At 35.1% G+C, this 16,883-nt stretch overlaps 1 protein-coding gene across 3 annotated transcripts in view; it reads left to right on the forward strand.

Annotated features, from left to right (window-relative positions):
* The window catches only part of CACNA2D3 (calcium voltage-gated channel auxiliary subunit alpha2delta 3), a 479,723-nt gene that overhangs the window by 419,583 nt on the left and 43,257 nt on the right, over positions 1-16,883 (forward strand). For all 3 annotated transcript variants that reach the window (XM_076346275.1, XM_076346276.1, XM_076346277.1), the window contains 2 exons: positions 12,056-12,117; positions 13,278-13,322. In XM_076346275.1, the coding sequence (XP_076202390.1) occupies positions 12,056-12,117; positions 13,278-13,322 (107 nt within the window). The remainder of the gene's footprint in view (positions 1-12,055; positions 12,118-13,277; positions 13,323-16,883) is intronic.

Here is a 16,883-nt window from a genome sequence, read left to right on the forward strand (position 1 = left end):
TTGCAGACTTCAATGAGCACTAGCACTGCTCAACACCTTTCAGGCAGAAGCCGCAGCTGAATTTGCACCTATCTTGCAACTTAGTAGAAATAGAAGCTATTTAGTATGATAAATCCTTAATTTAATGGAATATCAAAGACAGCTACCTTTCAGCAAACCTTCCTGATTTATTTCAAAGCTATTCCATTAAAAAGGATTACAGCTGGTATCCATGATATTGATTTCCCTCAAAAAATATTAATTTATATGTCTAAAATATGCTTTACTGCTATATGGACAGCTAAATCCTACTAATCATTAGGATATAAATTGTAATATACTACTTGTTGAAGCATCTGGATAAAGGTTTATGTGATGTAAGTATAGTACATTTGTACTTCTATTGTGGAAGTCATGTCAGCACTTACACTGTTTCCAGAAGTTAATAACTCACCCAGAGAAGTTCACTTACGATCATAACTTGGCACACAGATCTCAGGCAATGATGACATTTTATTAAGAAATTTTAAAAATCTGTCAGTGCCTTTTAATTTTATCAGTCTCAGCATTTTTAAAAAGCCTTCTTTCTTTGTTGCTTTCTTGGAGGATCCATTGAAAACATTTATTGATTATGTATTTGGCCATAAATTAGTCAATAAATTGTTCTTTGTATTTTGTGGCCGTATTTAGGGAGGTCATTTCAACTTTTGTCTAATGAAGCAAATAAGCTCTTGGCTAATTTTCAGCAATATGAAGACCTCTCAATTCATGAATGTTCACAAGATCAGATCTAAGCAAACATTTCTGCTGAAGAGTTTGTAGACTTATGTAGCAATTCGGAAGAAGTTAATTTGTTACTTTTCCTGAAATGTGGTAAGTAGACAAGTAAAATAGAAAGCTGTCATTCTGTCCCTCAATGCCTGACCTGTTGGATGCACATTAGCTGTTTTCCAGTTCACACACTTGAAGTTCTTCAGGTTAGATAAAGCAAAAGATAAATTATTTTCCCCAATATAGTTTATTCCTAAGAGGTATAATTAACATTTCTTGACAGGGTTTCAAAATGGTGGCAATAAAATGTTCTCATGAAATAAAGTTAAGTAAATATGAAAATGTTTGGATTATGGCCAATGTTAATCCATGGCTTTAGAAACTGAATAAACTTTCAGGTGAGATGTTTATATGTAATATACTGAATACATCTTGAAAGATGGCATTTCTTTTCTTTTACACATACAAAATAGGAGAATATGAAAAAGAAGAAAAGTTATATTTCAGTATACTGGAAAATCTTTCAGTGTTATTAATCTAAGATTACTTTCCGTTCCTGACATGGTTTAAATCTCTAGTTCAGGATATTCCAAGAATGCTAGTTTATAGCTCAAATACTAGCTCTTATTTTTGTTGAGCAAATAGGCAGCTGTGTTCTTTTCTACTCAGAGATTCAATAAAAATGCATTTTTTGATCCAAAAATTGAAAAACAGGCAAACAAAGCTGCTTTTGCAGCTAATACTGTTCGTGGAAAAGTATAACGTCTATCTTTTGCTATTACTGTCTTTTAAAATTGTTCAGTAAAAGATACAAACATAAATCAGGAGGGTTGCAAATCCACCAGCACTATTTTCTTTGTATTTGCAAGTACTATGAAACTACTCAAATCTATTTCAAACACATAAAGTGTGCCCTGAGTCTTTTGGGCACATACAGTTTTTTGTACCTTTCTAAAATTATAGATTACCACCATGTGGTTAAACAGCAAAAACATGGTTAAATAAAGTAGTGATCTTAGAAAAATAAGAACATGAAAACTACTGTGGAACATTACAGTAAATATTGTTAAACCACAACACTTATAAAACATCCAATAGGTATGGCGTTGAAAGGCTGGAGAGTTGTATTCGTAATGAGGTATTTCTGATGTATTATTTGACTTCAAATAACGTTACTCATATTTTCAGTAATTCACAGTAATTTGCTAATCACAGTATAGCACAAACAGTTTGTAGACAATGTCACTATTATTATTATTATACCTCAGTCAATAAGTGATCCAAGACTTATTTCCAGATGATAAATGGTTTGATAAAGTGTTGGTGTTTTCTCACTCGGTGTCCGAAGTCTGGTTTGACTAATGAGATTTCATATATTCACAGACCTTGTATGCATGCAAATACCCACGATGACAACTGGATAGAGCATGCAGTTGGTAGTCAGTGTGTTCTGGAGGCGGGAAGAGTTGAATTCTGTAAGTCTCTCCCCTCAGTGCTAAGACTGGTAGCAGTAGGATCTCCATGTCTTGGCTTCTAGGTCAATGGTAGGATAGAAGGCATTGAACTGACACGGGAAAAACTGGACAGAGACCTCATGAGTTCATAACATTTATCTTTATTGTCTCATCCAAAGTATTCTGTGCCTGGCAGTAGGACAACTTGTAGCCATTCTGCTATGATAGGATTTCAGTTTGGGAGGGATAAATTTCCTTGGAAATAAGAGCAATAGAAGCTTTGCCCATTTCTGAAATCGGCCTTTCTCACAATGCTGAGATATGTAGATATGACTTTTTTTGTCAACACGATTAGATAGTAGCCAGGATCAAGTCTGAAAAAAAGAAAATACTATCAAGGTTTGGACGTGTTGTATTTTAGTTATAAGTGGAAGCGGAAAGCCTGACATCTCCTAAGAGAATCTGGCCACTGTCTCCAAGAGTTCAGATAAGTATCCTAATTTCTGCATGTTTGTCTGAACTTTGAGCCTCTTAGGGTTCATTAGTTGCAAACTTGAAACCACAGCCTTTTGGCCGAGATATGAGGGGTATACTGGCTAAGCTACTCTAAACTAGGACCTCAGCTGTAAGAAGTAAAGCTTTTTTTGAGAACTTGACAAATCATGGATCCTCCCTTAAGATTTATAAATGTGCTTAGAAATATATACTGTTCTTATTTTTCGTTTCAGTCATGGGATGTACTTGAACATTGCCAAAAAATGAGCAAGAAAACCCTATTAAACTAAAAAATGGTTAGGGAGTTATTAAAATACCATCACCGCTTCCTTATTTTAGTGTTACTGTGGTCAGATTTCAGTCTTCACATGCTTCCTGTACCATCAGAATTCAGAAATATTTGTCAGACTAGTGGCCATGCAGGGGGATGTTGGAAGAAAGCTGAAGGCTCATAGGAACTCCTTATAAAAATTCTGCCACCAGCACAGGTTTTTTTATGGTGGCGCTTGCCTTCTCTCTGCATGCTACTGAAATATTCCTGAGACTCTAATAATACTGCCCAACCCACTGTTTTCTGTCCTCCTGTCTTTCTGTGCTTCTTGTCTGTCTGTCTTTCATAATGGAATGAACCAGGTGTCACTAGGTGTCAGGTATTTTCTAAAAGTCACAGGGAGGATACTCCAGACACCAGACAGGGCTTAACTGTGCCCTGCCTCACCCTCTTCAAATTGTGCAGTCTAAACCACTATTTTATACTATCAATGTACTCCTTGTATTTCTCAGGAACAAGGTATATATCTTTCCAGCAAAGTGCACTTAGTGTAATTTTGCATGCCAAGTGGTTACCTCCCTCCAGGCTTATGGGAGGGGTTTTTTTTCTTGCTTTTTTGTGTGGTTTTTTTTAAATTACAAATGGATTCCCAAGTAGCTCCCTTGAGCTGTGCTTCTGGTACACAAAGTTTATCGCAGGGTAAATGAGTAGATTTCTGTGGGAGCCCTTTGTTAGAGTGTTGGCAGCACATCAGCTACTATCTTGTAAAGTTTGAAATACAGCGTAACTGTCCGAATGATAATTTACAGATAACCTGTTTCCCTCCAAGCTCCTCTGTGAAGCCTCCTGAAAAGGCAATGGACTTTCAGTCAACAGCATCTATATTTTTTAATGTTTTCACTCAATTTATATCCTTTTTGTGTTTCCTCCTGCTCCTGCTGCTACTTCATTAGTCCTCCAGAAGGAAGATATGTGTCAGGGAGTCAAAGGGAGTCTGGTTTATGATGATGTTCACAGACTGCCCTCCGCAGTTCAGTTTGTCAGGGGTTGGCTGCAAACCAAGCCCTTCAGCTTTCCCTGGTGATTTGAGTTTGGATGAACTTCAGCCTCCCAGCAATCATCATCCTGCTCCCCTTTCAGCTTGGCCTCACATCAAGTTCCCAATATCTCCTCCCTTTCTGCTTGAGCTTGGCCTCCAGGAAATACCAGCTGCCACTGCCTTCCCTGTATCTTGGGAGTTTCCATCCAGGCAACTTCTTCCACCACTAATTCTAAAAATCTTCTGGAAGAAAAGAGCAGGTTTGAGGTCCATGAGGAAAAAGGCAGAACTTCAACTTTCCATTGTTCATTTAAGAAGAATTCACTCGTTTACATGTTGCATCCCAATAGCTCTGATGAAGGAAGTATTCTTTGTGTTGCTAAAATCTTATGACATATTACGACATGAAAACTGTCTCCCATAACAAACTAATAATTATATAGGACTTACAAATGTTTATGTATGTCATTCTACTTATTTGATGATAAAAAGATAAAGGTAAGATACCAGTAATAATACAGGATTTTTTTCCTGAATATTGTTTAGAATCTAAAACCATGTGATAATTTGCACTTTGAGATTTTTTGTAATTTACATTGTATCTAGGTTAGTAAAAGACTTGTTTTTGGAAAAATCAATCTGTAAATGTTAATGAAGCACAGTAGCTCAAATTTAGGTGGAAAAGGTAGGTGCACATTTACATGGATTTCAAATGGATTTAATATTAAAAGAATTGTAAAATACTAAAGTAATTTAAGGATACCTAAATATGCAATAGACACGTTGTGGGGTTGGGCAAGAAGGTTTCACGTCGGAGAAGCTACAAGAAAAGTTGTAAAGAACATTAGAAATCTCCACTGAGTTAAATAATAAAATATTAAAAAAAACAACCAACAAAACACATTGCAGGGACAGTTTGTGAATAATAGTATCTTATCCAAACAAATAACTGATATTTTATTTTTGCTGGGGTAGGAACTATACTTTATTGTAAGTAAAACAGAAGAAAGTGCACAACTACTCGATACTTTAGCCCAGCTTTTTGTCAATTTTACTCTTTTATCACAGGCTACCTATAACAGTTCATTATGAAGATGGCTAGTATCACCATCAAGTATTGAGGTTGCCCAACACTTCCAATTATAAACTCATGTTTTCAGTATAGTAAAAAATAGCCAGACTTAAACTGTTAGGCTGAAATTTTTTGTCCTGGGTGTCTGAATCAGGTTCAGACATTCTGGATAATAAAACTAATATTTTTTCATGTTAAAAGAAAATTCTGGGGATCTTCTGTTTGAAGAGAGGAACTGAAGAAAATGGGCTAGGGTGAGAAGAGGAAGGTATGGGTAGAATGGAAAAGATCCCTGCAATCAAGAAGGAAACTGAATGAAGTGTGAAGTTTGGAAGGGTGAAACTGCATTTTACTGTGCAAGTAAACTGAAACTGGGATTAGAAGCAGTCTGGGAAGTGCACATTTGATGAATGCGCATTCATATTTTTTACATATCCTGCATGTGATGAAAGAATGACTATCACTGGGAATATAGCTATGTTGGATGATACTGGAGCATAACTATATTACTGTAAGAGAGTGCCTGTTGGAATACCTCTAGTTTATTAGCTAAGACTTCTTGGAATTGAGGGGGAAAAATATCGGTACATTTTGTTTTTAATTACAGTACGTAACACATGTTTTATAAGTATTTTTAAGGGCATCATCTTTGGTGGTGGGAGTCTTCCATTAATCTGTACTAGAGGTACTTTTTGGCAGCTGTGGTGTTTATTTCTCAATATTATGCATTGGGGTGTGATATTCAGCGTCTCATTCTTTGGCTGAGCTAAAAACTGAAGACAGATTTTGAACTGAAACAGATTTAGAGTATAAACAAAAGAAGTGCAATCAACTTTTTTTAAGTAGTTAAAGGTGTTCTGGAATATTTCACATTTAGTTATTAGATATTTTAAAAGATAGTACTAAGAGGTAATATGAATAGGCAGAAAGAAGGGAATCTTAAGGACTCTAAGCTTAATACATAAAGGCAATACAGATTAAAAAAAAAATCCTGCTACAAATCTGTCTCCGAGATTTCTTATTTTGAAGCCAAGTTAAACCTCATTTAAGATAATTCCATCAGAAATAGGAGGCCCAAATGTCCTCAAAATGTTGAGCGTCTTTTAAGTATGAGAAAGAATCTTAGTCTATACTGTATTCTGTGGCAAAAGGGAATGGAGACCTTAAGATATTTTTCTAAGCTTGCTGATCTAGTGCTTTTATATAGTGTAAAGTTCTATAGATATTTCACAGAATGAACATCCTTTTAGCTTTTACTACTTTTTCTTTAATTATGTGTTTGGAATCCCTCTGCCAGGTTTATAGGGAGATTCAGCTCCTGTCTTGCCTTAAATCTATTTAATCTATTTTCCTCTCCTATTTTAAGTGAGAGATTATTCTTTTTACTTAGAGCCTAAGAGCTCTTGTAATTCTATGCACAGAAGTAATTTGTTGAGGAAGGCTTTCCTTATCTTTCTGTCCATTTGCTTAACCATGGAGATCTTGAAATGAACACAAGCAATCCTGATTTATTTTGAGTAGTTACTTGTTTTCCTTCATGTTTGCCTTGATACTAAGCAGCCCTGAGCTCTGCAGCAGTTGAGCACTTCCCAATACTTCTATCGTCAAAGCATCCCACTAAAAGAGTGAAATATTACCCTCAGCCATGGAATCAATGCATAAGGAAATTACTTATTTAACAATAATTATCACTGGGACAAGAATTTAACTTTGTAATTCTTAATGATCTGTTATTTCATAGGGTATGCACTACAGAATAGCAGCCACTTTATTAAACAAAGGAAAGAAATCTCAGGGAGTTAATAACTGTTTTCCATAGGCAGCATTAAAGGTATTTAATTCTGAAGTTTCCCTTTTTCCCCACGTGTAGCCAGTTTATAAAACATAGATTTAAAGATAAAGTAGCTTGGAGCACAGATATTTCGTTCTGAAGTTCTGAAATGCTGAAGGACTAGGGATTGTTCAGAAGAATGTATTGGCTCTAAAACCTTTTGAAGTATGTTTGAAGAGTTCTTAAGGCATTAAATGCCCTGACCAAAAAATATCTGTGTTAGTTACAATGTTCTCGAAAAGCTCAGGGAAATGAAAAGCTCCAGGGAAAAAAAGCCTGCAAAAATGCTTTAGTATCACCTCAGGGGTTGAAAATAAAATTATTTTCACATACACTAACACTGTCAATTCTTTTGAATGTAGAGGCATTCAAATAGTTATTAGCTGAATTGTAGGAAACGTTCATAATTGTCCCTTATTATATATTACATAGGATATAGAATATTTAGAAGTTACTCATTCAGTGACAGGGAAGTTCCTATGTGGAATTGTGCAAGGAACAAAATGTAAAGAAACTAAAATGGTGAGATTAAAATCTCACATTAAGATATATCTCTTCAAAGAAAATGTCTATTGCTGCTTCCACCATACCATGTTTATGGGAGCTGTGTTTTCTTCTTCTGTCCTGCAACATAGGTACAGATCATAGAATCATTTAGGCTGGAAAAGACACTTAAAATCATCGAGTCCAACCATCATGTAGCACTTCATTATTTAATAACAAGTAAAAGGATTACAAAACTCTAATTGAGGAAATACTTCACAAGGGAAATATGTAATCTGTTGTGTGTATACTTAAAATGTTGCCATTATAACATTGTATTACCTTGACCAGAGTAGACTAAGTTTAAGATGCATTTCTGTTTTACCTTCTTCAATGGTATTGTACCTCAGAGATTAGTGATACGGCTCTTTTAAAAGTTAAGTAGAGAAATAAACTGAATCTTTTTTGAAAAAGTAAGGAAGACAGTAACTAAATTGATAATGCCTGGGCCTTCAGTTTCTACACAAGCTACACTACTGCTGAAATCATGGGAATCTCCTCAAGTGGGAGCAGGCCCAGTATTTCTCACTATCTTTTATTTCCCCTCACAGTCTGTCCAAGAAAGCATCAAATTTCATAGAGCTAATACTATGGAAACAAAACAGCAGCTGCCTGCCTCCTCTCATCTTCATGAAGAGGGATGCTCTACGTTTCATAGAAATTAGTCCCAGTATTTCAATTGTCTTTATACTAGAGCATTCCATTGTGCAACTCATTAAAACATGCACATGGAATCTTTTACAGATGAGCTTTGTCATAATTATCTTGTTACTGTTTCAGATTCTCTCTCATGTGGTAAGTAATTTATACCGGACACTAGAAAACCTTCACTACATACTCACTTTCTTTTTATTTAAGGAAGATTCTAGGCTATATATTTAGCACTTCTCTACAAAACATTTACACTTAAATCTTAGAATCATAAGATAATTTAGATTGGAAGAGATCTCCTGAGGTCATCTAGTCCAACGTCCTGCTCAAATTTGTATATACATACAACTTCATTATGGGAGAACAATAGTTTTAATTGTTCCTTAATGTTTATTACACTTTCATTAATAGTTTACAATAACAAAAATGGCATTTAATCAAAAGTTACTTTGCCAGGTATTTTAAACAGGTCAGCCACGGCAGATCAAATAATCTCTAAATTATGGAGACTTATCACTGACATGTAATGGAATATTTTGTATTCTAATATCACCGTTATCGATCTGTACTGGTGTTTTGCAGTTTAGATATACTATAGGTCTTGGATAGACGCTATATGTGTTGGATATATAAGCATAAATGGATGAACTTCCATAAATGTAGTGGAATATATCTTTGTCTTCATCCTTTAAAGCTTAATAAATGTTTCTTACAAGTTTAAACCTTAAACTGATGTTTGGTAACAACTCTGTTCTTTTCCATCATCAGGATAATGAACTTGATCATTTTCTCAATTTTGGCAACTGCTTCTGTGCTCTGGGTGGTAGTGTCTCTAATAAGAGTGCAAGCTCCGAAGGGTCGACCTTATCAGGACCTTAAATAAACAATATCTAACCACAGTCCGCTCATCTGTGCCTGTTAAGAGCAGCAGTATTTCTAACTGATAGAACAAGGCTTTGGAGAGCGCAGATCTGTGTTTTATTCTAAGCCCCGCTATTGTGACTGTCTGTATCAGATTGTTGTGTGAACTCTGCTATTAATGTCCTTTATGCATCATTTTTCCAGCAGTAAAATAAGAATATTAAGACTTAACTACATTTAGTTAGTATTTTGAGATTCTTTGTTGAGAGGTACTTTATAGTAAATATAGGTTGTTGAATTTGTTAGCATTTATGAATGAGTGAGGAACAGAATTTGTATGGCACCTGAGAGTCCAGAGGTGGAGACAAGAATTTGGAGGGTTTATAGAAATAGTTAAACAGATTAGGAACCTGCTTGGTTATGGAACCATAGAAATCAGTAGGAGTTAATAGCAACTCTGCGTCAACACTTCTGAAAATCTGCATCTTTAAAAATCTAAACAATTTCGAAAATCCATTTTTTCAGGAACTTAGCTATTCAAAACAGATTAGCCAGAAGTAGCAGCTCCATGGGTCTATGTATCTTAATTCTTTTGTTCCCCAGAGAAAAATGCCTACTGGCTTACAGCTGTGACCCAGCTGAGAAGTGAGGTTGCCTCCACTAGGTCCTGTCAGGTTACCTTTAAACTGAGAGCTCAGAAACGTTTAAGGATTCGCAACATGTATTTAAGAATTTACATTTTTCTAATGCAGAGTAAAGACAACCATTTCTCACTTCAGTTTCCCTTAGATATCATGTTTTATTGCTCAGAAAACTTGTTCTTTCTCTGTCTTTCGGAAAAGAACTCTCATCCTCCATGATCAGAAAGCTATTGATTCCACCTGAAGTCTGCAAAAGATTACATTCTTCGCAGGTTGGAGTCTTAGACTGTTAGAGTCAAATCTAGGCCTTGATTCAGTAAGGTACCTATCTGTGTATCTAATGTTGATCGTGTGGCTTGATTCAGGGAATTCAACAGGAATGTTCACATGCAGAAAACAAGGCATAAACTTTGCTTGCTGAAATCAAGATGACTTTTACTGATATAAATGGTTTTACATTAATTCTGGATTGGTAGAAATGTAGTATGAGATTGAAATTTCAAATACTGATATAGCATCCAGGAGCAATATGATTTCCTTGTGGAAAGTTCCTGAAAATGCGTGTGTTTTGCCTCCATTTCAGAAAAAGCGGGTAGGATATGCAGATCACCTGCATGCTAGGAATGAACCTAAAGGGAAAAAACAGATGAAGAAAACATGTGCTGCATGGCTGACAGATAGCATCTTCTCATTGACTGTAAAATAAATTACTAGATAATAAAATGTAGCTGGAGAGAGTCTCCTCTGGAGTTTATTCAAAAGGAGAACTAGATTTCTCTACTTACTGTCTTAAGCAAAAATGTCCATGAGTTACAGATAGCAGAAAACTATTCATAACCTGCTATAATAAGAAAACACCTTATGTAATTTCACATCCCATTGTATCAGTTCATTACAGATTTCATTTCACATACTTTTTCCTACCTGCTAACACAAAATAAAATATATGTGTGACATCAGCATGTGTGCCTTTGCAAAAGCAAGTACCAATAATCTAAATGTAAATATGTTTTTAAATGATCCCTGCTGTGGAAAGTGGAGGAGGAATGAATAAATGAAGTTTTCTTCAATTTTCCAAAAATTTTTTGAAGTTTTGTTTGTTTGTTTTTACAATGTTTTACAAAACATTGTAGCAATGAATTTGCTAGGAGTTAGGTCTTCAGACTTTCAAGGCTTTCAGAACTGTAGCTTTTGTGAAGAAAATAGTATACTAAGGTTATAGATTAGTCATTAGGGCCCAGTTCATTCTTTTTACCCCAGCAATTATGTATCCTCTAAGCTGACATGAAAGAGCTGTAGGGCATTGAACCAGAACCTGTTGATAAATTGTACTGAACAACTAGAATATCACTTGGTACGGGGCCAGCACTGAAATGCTTTTGCAGAAAAGCCTAGCACAAGGTGTGCTCTGTGAATGAGTGAGAGCATAAAAGATAACGGTGCAGGGATGCAGCAATAGCTGGTAAAAGCAATCAAAGCAGATGTCTTTAGCCCCTCTGTCCCTGTCTTCCTGCCATATTCTTCATCATATCAAGTTCTTTTAAATAAAAGGAAGCTAATTCAGAAATTTTCAGCACGCGTAGATGGATGCGTTACCATTCTCTTAGTTTAGGCAGGTGAAACCAGAAGAATCAACTGCCTTTGGAGCTTATGCAAACCACGATGCATTATGTTGTTGTTCAATAGAAAGAATGTAGTTCTAGGTCTGATAGGAACATCAGATGAGGCTGAAAGGTTCACTGATAGAAGGAAAAACATAATCCCACCTGAGGTTATGAGAAATATATAATTTAAACCAGTAGTATCTTGAATCATTATTAAAAAAAATTACAAGCTATTATCATTAGTATCCTTTTTTTTTGAAATTTGAAAACCCGTAATGCTTGTCAGATACTTTCACTTAACAGAATTTCACATAACGCTCTTAATTTCAATTTTTTAAAGAAGTTTTTAACGTTTGAAATAGGCTTCTTGTGTTCCAGTGATAATTCATGGATTAAATTACCCAAAACCAAATGATCACTTGAAATGTTAACCAACATTTTCATGTTGTTTCAGTACATCTTCATGTGTTTCAGCACAAAACACATAGTGTGTGTTCCTACAGCTGTTACATTGGTATCAGTAAAATGTAAATTTGAGAGATGCGAACATAAATATGTTCAGCTTGTGGTTCTTTTATGTTATGGGGACATATGCAATTTGAATGGTTTGGCTTGTGTATTCTTCATGTTATATTAACAATGCCTTCATGTTTAAACAAACTGTAAATGGTTTAAAATATGACTGTGTGGTTGCTTCAATTTAATTAGTTGTTTTTTTATTTTAGGGCTCACTTTCCCTTTTTAAGACTGTTTTTCCTTCTGACTAATTTTAAATAATAATTTTGAAGGAATTAAACACACTGGTTTTATTTTATTTATTTTCTTTATTTATGTCTTTCCCAGCTGTAGGTATCCAGATGAAACTTGAATTTTTCCAGCGGAAATTTTGGACTGCGAGCAGACAGGTATATTTTAAATTGACATTTTCTTTGTCATTGAATCCACAGCAGCTTTCTGACTGTGCAGATGATGATCTGCAATTTTTTTGTCTCAAGCAAAACTATTGTAAAGAAACAATGTACCTGGAATATATAGTGGCTAGCTCTTCTGATTTACATTCCAGTTCATCATTACAAAAAAGAGAATCCAGTGGTCAAAAACATTGCTTGATCCCATATTTATGGAAGCAAGTAGAAAGATTATTAATTTTAGGCCCCTATACATAAGGAGTTACTTTGTTGGCCTGACACACGTTGATTTTCTCCCTCAGAAAAAGTGGAAACAGTAAACAAAACTGTGATATTTATTTGTTTTCAGGGATAGCAGAATTATGCCTTCTCACTTATTTAGGACCTATCTTTGGACATGAGGAAAAATTTCTTTACTGAAAGAGTGGTTAAACATTGGAGCAGGCTGCCCAGGGAAGTGGTGGAGTCCCCATCCCTGGAGGTATTTAAAAGACGTGTAGATGAGGTGCTTAGGGACATGGTTTAGTGGACATGGTGGTGTTGGGTTGACGGTTGGACTCGATGATCTTAGAGGTCTTTTCCAACCTTAATGATTCTATGATTTTATCTTCTAACATGCAGTAACTGAAGTATCACATAGATTAACTAGATTACTGAATCATGGTTGGCATTCATAGTCTTTAATAAACTATACCTAAAATGTTCAGGATATAGAATTTGTACTCATTGAAGAGGATAATCATGTACTTTCTAAAGATTAGGAGATGCCACCCCTATTTTGAGAATAGATTGTAACTATACTGTTTCAGAAAATAACCCCTAAAATGCAGGTCCTACCCCACCCCTACTGGAAAATCATGTATTCTTGTCTACGAATGGTCTCCAAGCTTCTAAAGCATGGAGGAGATTATGGTGTTTAAAACAGTTGAAATTGTTACAGTGTGAATGCACCCTTTCTCTGCAGACAGGAACAGAACAGGATTGGTGAACAGATTTAGAACTTTCCTAGTCATTTTTAGAACAATTGCTGTCAGATAAAAATGTAATCAATATCAACTTCTTTATAATTGTGCTCATATGGATTTTTAAAATGTCATATTTTGTAATCATCAAACGAGAAATGGAAATATTTTATTGATTTTTGATATCATCTCTAGTGTGCATCTCTCGATGGCAGATGTGCTATAAGTTGTGATGATGAAGTAAGTATTTAACAGATTTTTTTTTCCCATTTATACCTCTACTGCAGTAGAATATAAAGTTAATGAATTTAATTTGAACATCTCATTGTATATTATAATCTCCTGGTGTAATTTGGAATTGCCTTCTAAATATTATACTATTTAGATAGTGAGACCACTTTTATGACTGCTTACAAACATCCATTTAATTACAAGGTTGACACTGATACCTCAAATATGCATTGTAACAACTTGTGCTTTGTGAATCCAGTGTTGAAAATAATTTGAAGCTGTTCTAAGGCTTTTTTTTACTACTTTATTGTTCGTCTTAGAAGCTAATCTCTGATGTTCACACTAGCATTAGACATGAATTCAGAGTTGAATCTATGCAGAACTAATACATTAATAGCACTTCAGAAATAAAAAAAGAAGTAACCTTAGTCAGTTTGGCTTAATGAACTCACCAAAGTAGCTTTTTATGTAGTTTAATTTGTTAGATAAAAAAAGTATTTTTAATATCTTATGCATAGATTTTTGTAAAGCATTTGACATCATACCATATGATGTTTTGGTTAAGCAACCAATGTATCACAGGTTAAATGAATTAAAAAGTGGTTAATAAACTCCAGACTGTATTGATACATGGGGAGGAATTAGACATACAAGATTCAAGAAAATCAGAGTTGGGTTTGAGATATTGTCTCATGTATAGTTAGTGATTTGGAAGAAAACAAAATAATTACTGATGACATCCGTGTGTTATCTCTAAACTGAGTGAATGGTGTGAGGAGATCTGGATCACCTGATAAACTGTGCTTGAACAAGCTATATGAATTTAAGTATGATAAAATGTAAATTCATACATCTGGAAATAAAAACTGCAGGCTGTATTTTTATGATACTTTTCATACAGTGGCCAAAAGAGCTGTTGTAAAACATACATAAAAGGCAAAAGCCTGTTTGGCTCTGTAATTTATGCTAATGCAATGTTTTTGTGATTTTTTTTTTAAGTACAATAACATTTTTTATACAGTTATAAACAGTTTTATTCAGTTTTTTACACATGCTTAGTTGTTTTCAGGAAAGCTGCTATCTGTATGGCCAAGAGTCAGCAGTCAGCACAGCATTAGTTTTTACACCCTTTCCAACAAAGCATAACATACAGTACTCACAGCAAACCATGAAAAACTGAGCAGTCCCCCCACCATTGCGAACTCTGGTGTTTAAACAATGCCTTCTCATCTCTTTTCTCTGAAGCCATTTCTTCTGAATATCTTCAAGATCTCACAAGTTTGTGTCACTACTTCTTACAATAGGAACCCACGTAGATTATTTGCAGTATTCCTTAATCTTTCTTTTCTCTTTCTCTGCTGTCTCTTCTTATCTTTCTTATGGTCCCGCCTTACAGGTCTCTTTCTGACTGTCCCAGCATTTGAAATAGGCTCCCACTTCTTATCACGGAGGTGCTGCTTGCCCTGTGTTAATGTATTTCCAATGAAATCTCCACATCTCCTCCACCTGAACCGCTGCCCTGACTGTATTCCTGCCTATACAATAGTCAATTCATTTGGAGCATGCTCTGTGTTGTGTAGCACTAAGTTTGTACAGGGCTGTTCGGGACATAAAAGAAATTAGCAAGGATGGTTACATAAAGTACTGTGGGATGTTTCCTGTAGTGAAAGTTAGCAGAGTTGGGCTTTCCTGAGGATAGGTAATTCAGAACTTTAAATAACCATGGTAAAAAAAAGTTCATGAATATGTTTGAGGAGTGCTTTCTAACATGTGCCATTATTATATTGGATATTTAGTTGTTTAAGGTAAAAAATGTTATTTTAATTTTTTTATTACTTTTGTGTAAATTAATTTATAAAAAGTTTAAAAGGTACATCATCAGTCCTAGCAATCTCACTTCTAGGATGCTACTTCACAACCTCATATACTGTGACATTGAAATTTGTTTTATCGAAAAGTGAGTCCAGGACATAGGTGCAGTGATAAATTTTTTTTAAATACACGTCTGCTTAATGTGAGATTCAGATCATAATAACCATTCCAGGGAGAAAGGCAGAACTTAAAACATCAGCAGTTATGAGTGGAACACTAACTTCTTCAGCACACCAAATCAGCAAAACTTACAACGAACTATAGTTCATCTGCTAGGACCCTGGGATCTCACAGTTGGAGGATAGCGATAGCAATAAACAATAGAAAATAAAATCTGCAGTAAGCCAAACCACGAAGGCCTGATGATCATGCCATCTTTGGCAATGAAATGGACCATATAAGTCAACATATCTCTTGCATTTCTAGCTGTAACAACTTACAGACTCTTCCATTTAAAGCTTGTATTATTTTAATCATTAAGTAAAATTTTCCAAATATGAAGTAATGAAAAACAAAGCAGATTCCACCCACGTGTGGGTGAAAGTGCTTACTTAGCCCAAATTCCAGGCTGTCATTTGCATATTAACCAATTTTAAGTTGAGTTCATAATGTTTCTTACCCCATTCTCCTAAGAGTGATCAGACTTCTGTTGAAAAAGGTGGTCTGTGGAGCTGTTAATTACCTAAGTTTTGTGGCCTTCCTTTACTGTAGCTTGCCGTAGACTTAATGTGCAAGCTTTACCTTGAATTGTTTCCAGCAGCTTTACATCTTTTCATCAACGGGTTTCCAGTCATAGCCAACCAGCTTGAGCAGTATAACTGCAGGTAGCTTGGGTAAAGTTAGAGTGCTGTATAAAATCTCCTCCTCGTTTAGCCTAAACCACCATGCTTTTGGGATTAAAAACTGGGCAGAGATTACTTCCTTCATTTGTGATAGACTTTGTGATAGAATAGTAATATTACATAATTTCTTGTGTAAAACATGCTCCTGCTGCAAAGTGTCCAACTACTGCATCAAAACAAGTATGTTATCGTTACCGCAAAAATGTTTTTGGTCTGTCCTTGCTAAGAAGCAAGCACACACTGATAAAGATTCCAAGAGGGCACAGCCAGAAACAATCTACTCTCTTCTTTTTTATCTCATTGGCAGTTACTAAGAATAGTCATATACTTTGCTAAATATTCATGCAGCACTTCTTTTGCTATTGCATCTGTATGCAAAGAAAACAGAAGCAGTTTAAAGTCTTTTCAGCTACTTTCACTTGACACCAGCAGGAGCCATGTAAGCGTATGGAGAAATTTAGTAACAGTGCGAACCTTGGTGATTTAGAGATTCCAAACTTTTTTTTCATGACAAAACATACTGTTGATAGGACTCAATCAAATATCACAGCTCCTCTGTTGAGTCTGTTAACTTTCACAGCTGTCCTTTCTCAATGGCAAGAAAATATGTGCTGTTATGGTATAAATGAAAGCATTTAAAAGTATTAAGACATTAATGCAAATAGAGTGGCACAATAGTCATACAGAGAATTAGTTGATGAGTTTGTGTGATACTTTTGATTCTAAAATACAGACATCAAATCAATTAAAATCCTTTTTTCTCCTTTTTTTTTTTGAGAGCTTTGAATTGGCTCATTTCTTCTTGTTTTCTTGATGTCTCACATTTTATTTTAATGTTCTGTTTTCTTTCTTTTTG

Source organism: Aptenodytes patagonicus, chromosome 8, assembly GCF_965638725.1.
Source record: "Aptenodytes patagonicus chromosome 8, bAptPat1.pri.cur, whole genome shotgun sequence".
NCBI classification, from domain to species: domain Eukaryota; kingdom Metazoa; phylum Chordata; class Aves; order Sphenisciformes; family Spheniscidae; genus Aptenodytes; species Aptenodytes patagonicus.